The sequence below is a fragment of the Podarcis vaucheri genome (assembly GCF_965113315.1).
Source record: "Podarcis vaucheri genome assembly, chromosome: 4".
In the NCBI taxonomy this organism is placed as follows: Eukaryota; Metazoa; Chordata; class Lepidosauria; order Squamata; family Lacertidae; genus Podarcis; species Podarcis vaucheri.
The window spans coordinates 45023492-45036893 of NC_138762.1; the positions used below are offsets into that span (position 1 = coordinate 45023492).

Here is a 13402-nt window from a genome sequence, read left to right on the forward strand (position 1 = left end):
AAAAAATACAAGCATGAAACACATCCCACCAAATGTCCACGTAAATGGAAGGGGAAATTTAAAAACAAATGTAAAGATGCTGAGGTTATACAGTGGTACCTCAGGTTACATACACTTCAGGTTACATACGCTTTAGGTTACAGACTCCGCTAACCAGAAATAGTGCTTCAGGTTAAGAACTTTGCTTCAGGATGAGAACAGAAATTGTGCTCCAGCGGCACGGCAGCAGCAGGAGGCCCCATTAGCTAAAGTGGTGCTTCAGGTTAAGAACCGTTTCAGGTTAAGAACTGACCTCCAGAACGAATTAAGTACTTAACCCGAGGTACCACTGTAATCCTAAGAATGCTTACTAGGAAGTTGGCCTCACTGAACAGAATGGGAATTATTTCTGTGCAAATATATCAATAGTATTGCTTCACAAATTAGCTAAGAAGGGTTAGGATGAGGAATACATCCTTCCATTGCCTTTTTTATCCATTCTTATCACACACAGTGATAAGGGCAACATTTTAAGAATGATGTTTATGTAATTCATTGACTATCACTGGACAGAAGTCATATATAATTTACAATGCACCTCACTTTATCATTCAGCTTTTTTAAAACAACAACAGCAACAAAACTTCTATCTAAATTCATAGGTAGCTGATTATGCCTGAGCAGTAGTCAACACATGAAAGAAACAGCAGTTTTTTCAATGCATTAATTCTCTCCAAGATGTGTGATATGTTATCCTTAATAATACCCCTAACATTAACATCCAATAATTCAAAAGACTGAAAAGGGAACTGATATATACAGAAATTTCCTATCATTATAAAGATGGCACGAACGAATTACAGGAAAAGAGATTTTTAAAACTGATTTGATAATTGCCCTTACATTACGAAAAAAGGGAGAGAAAAACTACAACTTGAGAAATGCCTTTTTAACATTGCTTTCCCTAGAACCAAAAAGATAGTGGGGGGTATATTACACACTGAGTTTAAACGGCCACCTGTTTATTATTATTATTATCTTAAGATATGCTTCTTTAGATTGAAAACTGACCTGCGTTTGTCTTTATCCTGGAATACTCTGTTCTGAGTTGGTTCCCCCTCCCCTTTAACGTCAAACAGGTAAAATAGTCTCAGTGGAACTAGCAGAGGCACATATTTCATATCCTAGGCACAAAAGCAATTCCCTGGCTGGATTAAGTTTAATATTACTGGCACACAGAACATTTTACATCAGCCTTATTAAATTCAACTCTCACCTTACTATATACAAAGAGTCAAAAGCAGAGAAAAAACTGAAAAAGGGACGAGTAAGAAAAGGTAAGAAGAACATGTCAAACTCAGGGGGCAACTCCTAGATCCAGAGACCCGCATGCACAACAGCAGCCTATATATAAATTGCTGTATGCAAAGTTCTCTCCCTGTACCTGAGCAGATGGTCAGCATTGGCAACTCTGACAGTGCTAGTATATTGTAGGTGGGGAGGTACCTGCAATTATCATCCTCATTCTCCATAGATGCCATCAGTCCAATGGTATACATGCAGTGCAGGATTAACACACACACAGCTTGCTTTCAAGCACATAGTGTTGCATCCAGAAGGTAGTTCATTGACAGACATCTTATATCATAGGCAGAATAGCCTTGCTGGATTAGCGTGCCAATTTTTTATAACATATTAGTAGCATATAGAGGGGTGTGTGTGTGTGTGTGTGTGTGTGTGTGGACACAAACATTCATAGATTCTTATGAATCTTGATGCCTCAACTATTTTCTGGGTCACTTCCCAAGTCTTTTGCTTTATAGCTTTTCTTTAAGTGTTAAAAACGGTGAAATATTTAGAAGTTAAAGAAGCTGGCCATCCCTGTGGAAATGTGCACTTCCGTTAAAGTAGAAAGGGAGCAAGGAATAAAATAGATGGTCTTAGTGCCTTTTCATTAGACACGTTGACTTCTTCCCCTGTCCACTATATAGTCTTGTAGTGAGAAAAGGAGCACATAAACAAATAAATAAACAAACTCCTTGGTCCTTGGACTGTACAGTGTACTGTGGTTTCTGTATCAACCCAGGTTACAAGATACTGCAACAAAACTGCAGTTCTACAGATTCTGAAAGACAGTGAAAGATGAATGCATGAGTCACTTGCATTTCTTTTCATGTTTCTGAGCAATGTGCATTAACTTAGGACACACCCTTATACCACGTCAGACTATTTGTCCATTTAGCCTAACATGGTATAGTCTTGACTTTCAGCAATTATTGAGAATCTTTCATTTCATCATCTAATCATGCTGTATCTTCATATCACCTGATCCTTTTAACTAAAGGCATTAGGGACTGAACTTAGAATCTTTGCATGCAGAGCTTGTGTTCTGCTGTTAGGCTATGGTCCCTACCTATCTTCCAAATGAAAAGATAAATGGGTTTCTAATGCTATTCCATTTGTTATCCAACAATGTTAGTCCAGATGTTTTGGAGTACAGCTTCCACCAGCCCCAGCAAGCATGGCCAATTATGAGGAATGATGGGGGTTTAAGTCTACAGCACCAGGAGGAGACCACATTGGCTACACCAGTTTAAGAGATTCACTAATTTGTCATTTGCCCAGAAGCATACAGTAGTCAAAATATAATTTTCACTACATATAATCTCAGTATAAAGCAATAATAGCCACTGTGTCTACTCAATATACACTGGTTCAGATGTAACACTAAAATATAGTTTAGCATTATGAGAATGAGTCTAGCCTATCTCCAAGCTAGTGTACTTCATTTTTGCACCTAGTGCAGCTACAAAGAGTTTAGGAGCTACATCACCTGAACTTGGACAAAGTAAGTATGATTAGTAGAAGTTAACTCAAGGCATAGTTTATCAAGTTGGCTTGTTCTCACTAAATTTAGTTTAAATAAACCACAGTTTTTGATTCAGATGACTTGCTGTGGTTAGCTTCCAAACTCCTCCTTACAACCATGTCTGAAAGTGGGTAAATGTGTGCTTGAGGGGAGACCAGGCTCATTTTTGTAGCAATATACCATGGTTCAGCACAACATCTGAATGCAGCCATATTCTGCAGAATCCTCTAAAGTTCATAAGAAGCTATATAAGTTATCTTGTCAACTATACTCTTTGGTATTCTCAACCTGTTATGCTTACCCAAAACGGTGAGGAAAGCCTTGGAAGTCTTGACAGGCATAGTAAATAAAGAACAGGTGTATTGCCCTTCATCTGACAGTGACACATCAGTGACTCTGATGGTTAGTTCATGCCACGAAGCTCGAAGCAGCTCAATCCTATTGTCCCTCAAAGCTGTAAAGCAAAAATAAAACATATATTCAAAATATTTCATAAATGAACATTGTAATACCATCTTCAATGTAGCAGGTTTAATGTGAAGTTGTAGAAGTATGTTAGGTATATAGTTTTTTAAAAAGTAATTTCACACCATTTATATCACAGAGTTTTACAAATGCTTAGTTTGGCAAATATCAGACAAGGCAAATGAAATATTGCTTTAAAATCAAAATACAAAACAAGAAGAAATCAAAAGCTAAAATTTTGCAAAATAGTCTTCTTTGTAGGTAACCTGAATAGATTATTACCACAGAACAAATCACCACATACTTTGCATTGAGTGATACACAACAGAACAGCTGGTGTTCATCTCACTTGCATTGTCTAGAATTTTTATGTGTCTGGGAGAGTTTGTTTTCCCAAATCAGTTCAGTTTAAAAACACACAACCCAAACCTGTAGTTTAGCTAGTTTTGCACTCTGGGTCCACTATATTCAATTGTTTTCCCCTGAAAGCAGATCATGGGACTGTATGCTTGGCTCAAGCATTGGTACAAGATAACATCATATATCTTGAAACAACAACAATATTGCTTTTCCTTATTTATTAGTGTGTGTATAAATATATATATGTGTGTTACTTGCCAACTTACTTGTTAATAATCCAGAATGGTTAACTAAAAGAAACAAATTGCTAGAGAATAGTTTTTTGAGCCCTTGAGACCACCCTTTAGTGTGTTTAGGCCTCAGGAATTGGGTGGTGGTGGTGATGGTAGGGATACACTTTTCCAGGATCCAGAGGTCATAAGGCGTCCCCGCCACATTTATAGGCTTATTACCATAAGAAAAAATTCAGCCTAAATTATAAACCCATGCTTGAAGATTATTAAAATATATTTCCTCATGTCTATGAGTACTAGACATTATATGCCATTAGGAACATGGTTATAGATTGGATTGCAAATTTCTTTGAATTTTCTGAACCACATTCAAGGAGAAGATAAGTAGGAGCAAGAAGATAGGACAAGCAGAGATAGCTGAATGTGCACTGAGGTACATGGTTATTCCCACTGACATATTGAATAGAGGGAGGATGGTTCTTCTTGAAAGTATATACTGAGTTGCTTTTATTGTATATTGTGTTTTAAATTGTTGTGACCCAGCCTTGTGACTCAGGTATGATGAGGGGCAGGATATAAATATTAAAGAAACGCACACACACACTTACCGGTAAATAATAAATACTTGCATAGGTTTCTTTGAGTCAGACAATCTCACCAATGCATGGATATTGAGGAGTGTCCTTGGGGGTAGGGAAGAGTGTGCTTCCCCCTTTCACACAAGTAATATGTGAAGGGGGGTGGGTACAGTCAGGGAGCAAAATGTGAGCTGACTGGTAGATTGTATGTGCAAATCTTCAGGGAATTTGCTTGCTGCCTGGTAGGAGTGTCTGCTGTTTACATCCACGCATGATCTACTTGTATATTTGAAAATAAAGCAAATGTTACAACCATGTTTTCAGTCTTCAGGGCTCTCATTGAAATGAACTGAAGTTTAATGAGCTCTACCCTTGGATGTTTTCTTCACTTAGGGAAGTGAGGAGTGTACAACTGTATCTGTGTTGTCTATACATGAAGTGTACACCATCTTATGTGAATCAATAATATCAAGCAGCTCCTGGTCAACCTCTAGTGGTAGGAGCTTCACATTTTCATACTTTCAAAACACCTGTATAAATGGTGGTGCTTCTGAGATTTCCCTACACCTGTCAACTGTAGTGCCACAAAACCAGCTAGAAATGCAGTCCCACCCTCAGAATGCAGTTGTTGGCCATCTACCACTTTCAAAGAGGGACTGCTGCCGCATGTGTTCTCCCAGGGTAGCAGGGCATTGCCCACCTCACAGTAAGTTCTGCCTTGCATATAAACCACTGGGAACCTGATGCACACATTACTCCTCCTACACACTAAATATTGTTTTAATAAGATGCATAAATCACTTCCTCAAGAATTCCCCAGGCAAATGCAGATTACTGGAAGAAGACAAGTCATTAGAAAAATGAGATGGGACAGGGAAGAGGTATTTTTTATAGAGAATCTCTTAAAAATATCGAATTCAAAATGATACATTTCTGTTTTGGTAAGGAAAGAAATTAAGAGAAAATAAGAGAAAATATTAAATGAATATTTGGAAGTACTAGAGTTGCAGAACTGCACAAAATGTTAATAAATTCTCCACTCTGGAGATGTTGTAAGTAGTATTTCCCCAGCTATATACAAAGCCTTGCAATCTTTCCTTCCATTCTATTGGGGAGGGGAGGCAACTGAATCAATCTCTCAGACAGTTCTACTAATAAAATTGCTGCCAAGATACATAGCATGAGAGAGCATATAGAAAATAAATTATTTTAGTGCTCTCAACACATTTTGGATTCACACAGTTCAATTTATTCATGTGATCAATCTTGATCATTTCCACTTCTGTGCTGAGATAGACAATTTCATGAATGAATCGGGTAATCAAAAACATAAGCACCCCCCCCCTAATATGAAACAGTGCTAAATAGAGCAATATAGAAAGGGAATTATTGTTGATTAGCCCCGAAGGAATAAGTTTAGCAGCTGTAGAAGACACATAAAAAAGTGACTGCAACAATGACCATGCAGCTGAAAAGCTTTTACTACCTCAGGCTGTTAGCATTTCTCTGTTATCGACAATGAAAAGAAGCAAGCTAATATGAATGGACATAATATATAATGAGATTCTTAAAAGTGAGGTCTGCTACAAAAAACAACAATTTCTGACACACTAGTTCTAGTCTATTATTTGCTGTTATTATAGTAGTTGTGCCTCCTAATTGGGTTGCCCAGATATCATAAAACAAAAATAAATGCTAATTTTGCAGGTACTTAAGTCTCTTTCCCTTCATTTTACTTAAGCTTGTTGCTAGCTGGTTGCAGGGTTACACCCATCATTTCTATCCAATGAAGAAAGCTGCATCATCTTGGTTTTCCCTCCTCCACAGACATTCCAGGTTGTCAACATCCTTCTTAAACTGTGGTGCCCAGAACTGGACACAGTATTCCAGGTATGGTCTGACTGAGGCAGCATAGAGTAGTACTAGAAAAGGCTGTGGTGTGTGCTTGCATGTGTGTGAGTGTGTAGTGCCCATGACAGTTTCTGCAGTTTGCAAATGTGCCCTTTGGCCCAAAAAGTTAGCTGACCTTTGCTCAAAATGAATCTCCAGAAATTTCCATGCTAGTTACCTATGCTGAAAAAGACTGTAGCTGCTGCTTCTAAAATGTTTTCCACAAAGACTGTAGCTATATTAATAAATGTATTTATGGCCACTAATAGAAAGAAGACAAATAGTTCCTGGTGAATATTTCCAGTTTATTGGGGGAAATTGATTTCTGGAGTATCAACAGCATACAATCCATAATAGATGTGAGGATCCGTTTTTTGGGGGGAAATTAAGGAAAACAATCTTTAAAGATAAACAGCAGCCTAAACCAGACCTGACAGACTTGACTGATGACATAATACCCTCTTCCTCTTGCAGTGGTGACACAAAAATGCCAAAGGACACAAAACTGTCAGTCTTCTTGTTTATTTTCTATCTTAGACTAATAAAAGGATGTGTGTGATTGACAGAAGACAGAGATGGGCATGGACCCAGGCATCCAGTGTGCACTTTTGTTTGAAAAATGTATTGATGTTTTGAGGGTTGTGATATTTATTATTGCCTTTTTCTATCCCAACTTTGCTTTCCCTTTAACAACAATTTTTCAGATGCTATCTTGGTGATTATTAAATCCTCACTGTTAATAATAACTGGTGCTACTTAATTAACAATTTGGACAACTGTGGGGTGCTAGAACTATATGGCAAATAAAAATATTGAAATAAGGATCATTACCCTTTAAGCTTCCTCAAACTATAAATTACCTTTTGATCAAAAGGTAAGTAATTATCTTGGCAAACAAAGTTTTGCAATATCAGCACCTCACCAAAAGAAGGTAGGAAGAAAGAAAGAAGGGCAATGTTTATTTTTGTTCTAGAAAAAAATAGTGGCATATAATTCAATATTTAGGGGTTCTTAACAATGCAGTGAAAAATATAATTGTTCTACAAAATGCAGAAAGGCTGCAATCCTATGCACATTTACCTGGAAATAAGCTCTACTAAACCAAAAGAGTCTTACTTCCAAGAAAAAATGCACAGGATTGCTCTGCAAAGCAACACTAAGTACCATGACAAATTACTGTGCAAGCTGTTTTGTAAAATAATAGTTTATACTGTAAAGCATTACACATTTTGACTGTGAAGCTGGAATGGCAAAACCCAAAGAATAAGACTATGTATTGTGGAAAAGCACACATTAATTTATTTTAGTCTATGAACCTTCAGCATGATCTTGCAATTTAGAATACAATTGGGCTAGTGATGATTAGGATTTGCAGCCAGCCAGACTTACTGTCTTCGATGCTGGTGATTGGGCTACCATTGGGCATGCATTTGCACTAAGGTCACATGAAGATGTTAGTTAAATGCTAACTGATAACAAGGGTCATATGACTTCTGTTTCTTATTTCAGCAGAAATTGCAAATGATCTTGAAAGTTAATATAAGGCTTGAGTAATAAAAAATGAGTAATAAAAAATAAAAAATGTGCCTTATGTGTATCAGCATGGATAGCTCAGTGATTTAAATGATTTTTGTTCTTCTGTAAATCTTAGGTGGTTACTCTGGGTATGTTGATACTCACCTCTTTCTGAGTGACTCCATTTTTGGAAAAAGCACATTGGCACGGGGCACTATTAGTGGGGGGGGGGTACATTGTCAAATCTGTTTTAACTTTGACTTGTGATGTCATCACATTTACTAATGCCCACCCTGAAGACCTGTGAATTCAGCATGTAACAGCAATCATATTGAACATATAATTTAAAAGGCACAGATGCCAAGATGTCCAAATTACCAAAATCATATGCCTATTTTGTGTATGCAGACTCTCAGCTACCTCCAGGCAAAGTCCATTTAATGGACAGTTGTGTGAGTGTAGGTTGGTGGAAACAAGCGAGAGACATAGATTACAAGTTCTGTTTGAAATATGAATCCTGGGAAACTGCTTATCCTCACTAAGGCAAATTCCCAGTCTGTGTAATGAGAATATTTACTTTGTGCCTAGGGGTATCACAGGATTTAATTGACTAATGCTTGCTTGCAAAGGTCACAGTAAGTGCTGAATCTGTGAAAGAAGTAGAAATACAACTAAAAAATATGAAGCGCTTAGGGACACAAGGCTTCGGGAAGATGCAGAAGTAACCAAATGTATGTGGTGTTCATTCTGAACACTGAATTGTACTCACTAGTACGCCACATTCAGCTATGTTTGTTGCATGAACTTGCACTTTGTTCAGGTGTTAAAATCTATAAAAAGTTGCCCATGTGTCTATCTGGATGTCCCCCCGCCTTGCTTTTAGCATTTCATGGCACATGTAACAAGCACATTTCACAAGTGCACTAGATTTTCACCTAGTGTGTCTTCTGCTTTAACTTCTTGGAAAACCAATCAAAAGGATGTGCCCATGTCCATATACATATGCCTCTTCAACAACAGATATTTCTTACTTCTGTCATATGAAAGCTAATGCAATGATTTTCTATTATTTTTCTGTTAAGAGGATGAACAATAGCATTTGATGAACTGCCACATCCCTGACCTTCCCCTGCTGTTAATTCTGATCATGTTCACCCACATCGCAACTAGTTTGGCCCTGTGCTTCTGCTGCAGCCCAGGCTTGGCCAGAGAGGCTCTGGGATTGCATAGTTCCTTTGCTCAGAATCTCGGAGTTCTGGATTTTGATTTATTTTTTTGTGCACTGTCTTCTAGTGTTCAGCACTAGATGAAGTTTTGAATGGATCCTCCAAAGCACACCCAAAATGTAGGTGTGTTTTTATTTTTTTACATTGTAGTAGTTGTCTTTGGAGACAATAGAAGAGTGTGCTTTTGGGGGGTGAAATCAAACAGTTGCAGAGTCTGCTGTAGCTGAGTAGATTGATATGGGAGAGATGTCTTCTGTTGCTGCTGGGGCAGATGAAGGCATCCAGTTGTGCTGCCACAGATACACCATGCTGTTTCTTCTTTCTGCGCTCATCCCAATGGTCATTCTTGGCCACTGCTGTGGGAGAGCACATCTTTGTATGAGACTCTGTCCTGCCATGTGATGCCCAAAATCTTCCTGACACACTGCATGTGGAAGGCGTTGCTCCTGGCTGTAATTTGCCCATGACTCACTTCCATGAAGCAGCATGCTCAACACACAAGCTTGGCAGACCTTAATCTTGGTATTGGTTGTTAGTATCACATTCTCCCATACCCTTTTGGATCCACGAGCCATTGCCAAAGCTGCCTTGCCCATACGTTTGTCCAGTTCAGCACTGATGGAGAGATTGCTGCTTATGGTGTAACCCAGGTAATAAAACAAATATGGAATACAATGTTAGCTTGACTCTAGAATAAAGGAAGTTATGAGGTGAGGACAAAGTTATTCACATCACTACCACCATCTTAGGCAGATGATACTAGCAAGGGGTAAATCACAAAAAAGCATGCCCTCAACAACAGAGAAGCATAAACAAAGTAGGTTTATGCTGTAGATGAGGAATGAAAAATAGGATGTGGGGAAAATAGGATGTGGGTTCTACAACACTAAATTAATATGTTGATCATACAAATGGTGTGAATTGTTACATAGAGCTGAACCTGTATACTGTTAGATTGTATTTTAAGTAGTTGTCATTAGATTTTAAATGTATTTTTGTACGATGAAAACACAGCAATGAATCAATCCATTTATAGTTTAAGAATGTAAATGTAAATATATTTATGCTCCTCTGCTTTTAGGGTGCTTTTCTGCTTCTTCTTGTACTCAGGGTCACCAGAGACCCTCTTTTGTTGCATCTGAAGAGAAGAATCAGAGCAGTTATCCATCCCATGTGAGTTCTGGGTCACAGATACTACATAAGCAGTTGGGGATAAACCCATAGAGAATTGACAAACATGAATAGTTGCATTTTTAATTTTAAAAAAAGAAAAGAAAAACAGCAGTTGCGTAGCTTTAAGTGTCCTATAAGTAAGCCTCTATAGATGCAGGGGTTTATACTGCAATTATGTAGAAGTAAGACTACAAATAATACAGGAAATATAGAGTTGCTAGCAGCAACTATCATTATTTTAAATTTTGCACCAGTTTTCTGTGTTAGTTGCCTTTTATTTGCCTCCTCATGAATTCTGATATGTCACGTTTATATAATAATTTTCTTGTAATGTACAGGCACAGCATCATCAACTTGACAAATTAGCAATTCCGTTTTCTGACTATGTTTTAATAGCATTAAGATATTTAATAGTGAAGCACTGCATTGCTGTTAGTGCATCATTTCAGTGGCTGAAATTATTTGTTCCTTGGCAACGTGACACAGTAAACAAGTTGAACTAAGCTTCAGTAACGTACACCCTACCATGCCTTATTGCTTAAGTAATATACAAAAGCTGTCTAGCCAGTGAACACAACAGCAGGTTAAAAAAAATATCATTCAACTCACATATTTCAGATAATAACACAGTATTTTATTATAATTTCAGGTGCAAGAGCCTGCCAACATTTCAGCCATCTGGCCTTTCTGAGGGCACTATACAAGTAAAATATGTGAATTAAAGATGTGACCTGAATACATTTACTTTTTTATTTGCTGTACTCAGCTTTCGCTAAGCTAAAGGCTCTTTACTAGAGGGTATGATACACACACACACACACACACACACACACACACACACAGTGACTTTTATTTGGTTAAACCACAGCTTTCTAAATATGGGTGTATACCAATGTAGAATCTATTTTAAGATTATTTTAGTTGCAAAATTTTAATCCATAAACATAGCCTCACAGAGTAGGAATGGGATCTCTCTCTATCCATCCTTTTCTATCTCTAATCAAAATTAATTTAGATCAGTAGCTTTCAACCAGTGTACCATGGCACCCTGGGGTGCTTTGAATGATGGTCAGGGGTGTGGCAGGCAACACGGCCTCTGTCCCTCTTTCCTTCCCTCCCTCCTCTGATGCCCTTTCCTGTCTCTGCTGCTGCCGCCACAGCTGCCTCCAAAGGTAAGATGCTGGCCTCAGTTTCACCTTTGGCTAGTCTAACAGACTAAGGCTGGGGGCATCATTGAAAGTTTCTATTTTTAGATCATTGAAAGTTTCCATGTTGTATCTATTCTTTTTAAGCGCAACAGCTGCAAATACCTTCTAGAGAATCTTCTCATTTGTTTATTCCCTCTCTGATATATATAAATTTAGCCAATTCTATTGTCTCAAAAATTTCCCTTAAGTTGCGTGTGTAGGTCCCCAGGCCACCCCACAAAATAATTTCATATATCACACATAATTTTAGTTTTGGTTTTGGGGCACTATTTTGGCCACAACTTTATTAAAATACAAAATCTGTGAGTGGTTGTTTATACATTGGTTATGACTATCTGTCCCCCTGCAGGGACAGAACTGACATTCCGAGCTCCGATCAGAAGCCAGTTGAAGGGAAAGTCAATGTTGGGAATCAGGTGAGCTGAGCGTCAGTCCCACGCCGCTCACCCAACCAGCTCCCCAAGGTTTGCCGGCCCTGGTCCCATGACAGGGATTAGACGAAATCGTGGCAAGCCCCAGGATTCCTTTAACGGAATTCCCTTCAGCACAATAGGAGGAGCAGGCACAGCCTATCCTGACCCCTCCACCACCAGCTTTTTATAACCAATGCCTAACCGCAACCTTACAAGTTGTGACAAATTGCTAAGTAGTAGGCAAAAATCAAATGGCACCAGCCAGTCAGCCAAATGGCAAAATTCCTACTAGGCCCCTGCACCAAGGCAGGCGACCCCATGACAGGCAAAGCAAGGTCAACCAGAAAACAGGGCGGGCAGGCGGGCGACCCGATGCACTCTGCAAAAGAGAAAGGAAAACCAGAGAACCCCAATATTTAAAGGCTATGATCCCACCCACCAATTTGCTACATGCAATTTGCCCCAGCAACCCAGTCATCCAATCAATGCACCAGGCAATAGCCATTAACCTGCCTGGCAACACAGGGCTGGCCTGGTGGCCCACACCGCAACATGCACTCTCATTTAATTGGAGAATGCGCTTTAACAAACCATTCCTTTAGGAAGGCACAGAGCACTATGCCCTTTCTGCCACCAATACGCAGGAAGCTATCTTATACCAAGTGACTAGTCCTCAAACAACAATTTGAGCATAATTCAGATGTAACATTAAGCAAAAACATGGCTGGATTTTTTTGGCAGGGGATAAGCAAAGTTCTTGTCATTTCAGCAGAATGTACCAACACTGCATGTTCACATTTAAACCATAGTTTAATTTAACTATGGTTTAAATAGTGAAGGCTACAGAATCTTCTTCCACAAAAGGAATCTATACGCAGCTTTTCCATTGTTTTAAAAGTCCTAACAAAATAGCATTCAAGTAAAGCATGAATGATATAGTATGGACTTTGCCTGGTGCCTAATGAAGTCACAGTGATCTTTAGTAAAACAGTTCCATAGTTTCAGAACCACCATAGAAAAGACTGTGTTTAATCACTGTTACTCTTTGTTTCCCAGATGTACAATATAGGCTTATGAGACAAATATAAGCAATTATTAACATAGATGTGTTCCTATGTTCCTATACACCCATAAAGGGAAACTGTAATATACACAAACACCACTGATTAACTTAGAACTGGGGAATTATGGAGTAAAACACCCAATATCTAGTTTATATTTGCACATTAAATTTAACTTTTGGGGAACTGGTTTCATATAAGAGCTGAACAAAACCCCATCTTGATGTGAACTGCATGACCAAAAGGACCTAAACCCATTTCCCTCCCCCCGCCCAGAACATTTTTACATTCCGGCATCCAGCAGTGAAACCTGAACCACTCATGCACTTCACAATTCAACAACTATCTATACCTTTCCTATATGCATCAGATACTATTTTAAAGTGGGGGTGGGGGGGAAGAGAAGGATATACTATATAACAGCCAGGATCT

At 38.5% G+C, this 13402-nt stretch overlaps 1 protein-coding gene across 4 annotated transcripts in view; it reads right to left on the reverse strand.

The window, feature by feature from the left end:
* The window catches only part of CADM2 (cell adhesion molecule 2), a 372199-nt gene that overhangs the window by 118590 nt on the left and 240207 nt on the right, over window positions 1-13402 (reverse strand). For all 4 annotated transcript variants that reach the window (XM_082220768.1, XM_082220770.1, XM_082220769.1 and 1 more), the window contains one exon: window positions 3150-3302. In XM_082220768.1, the coding sequence (XP_082076894.1) occupies window positions 3150-3302 (153 nt within the window). The remainder of the gene's footprint in view (window positions 1-3149; window positions 3303-13402) is intronic.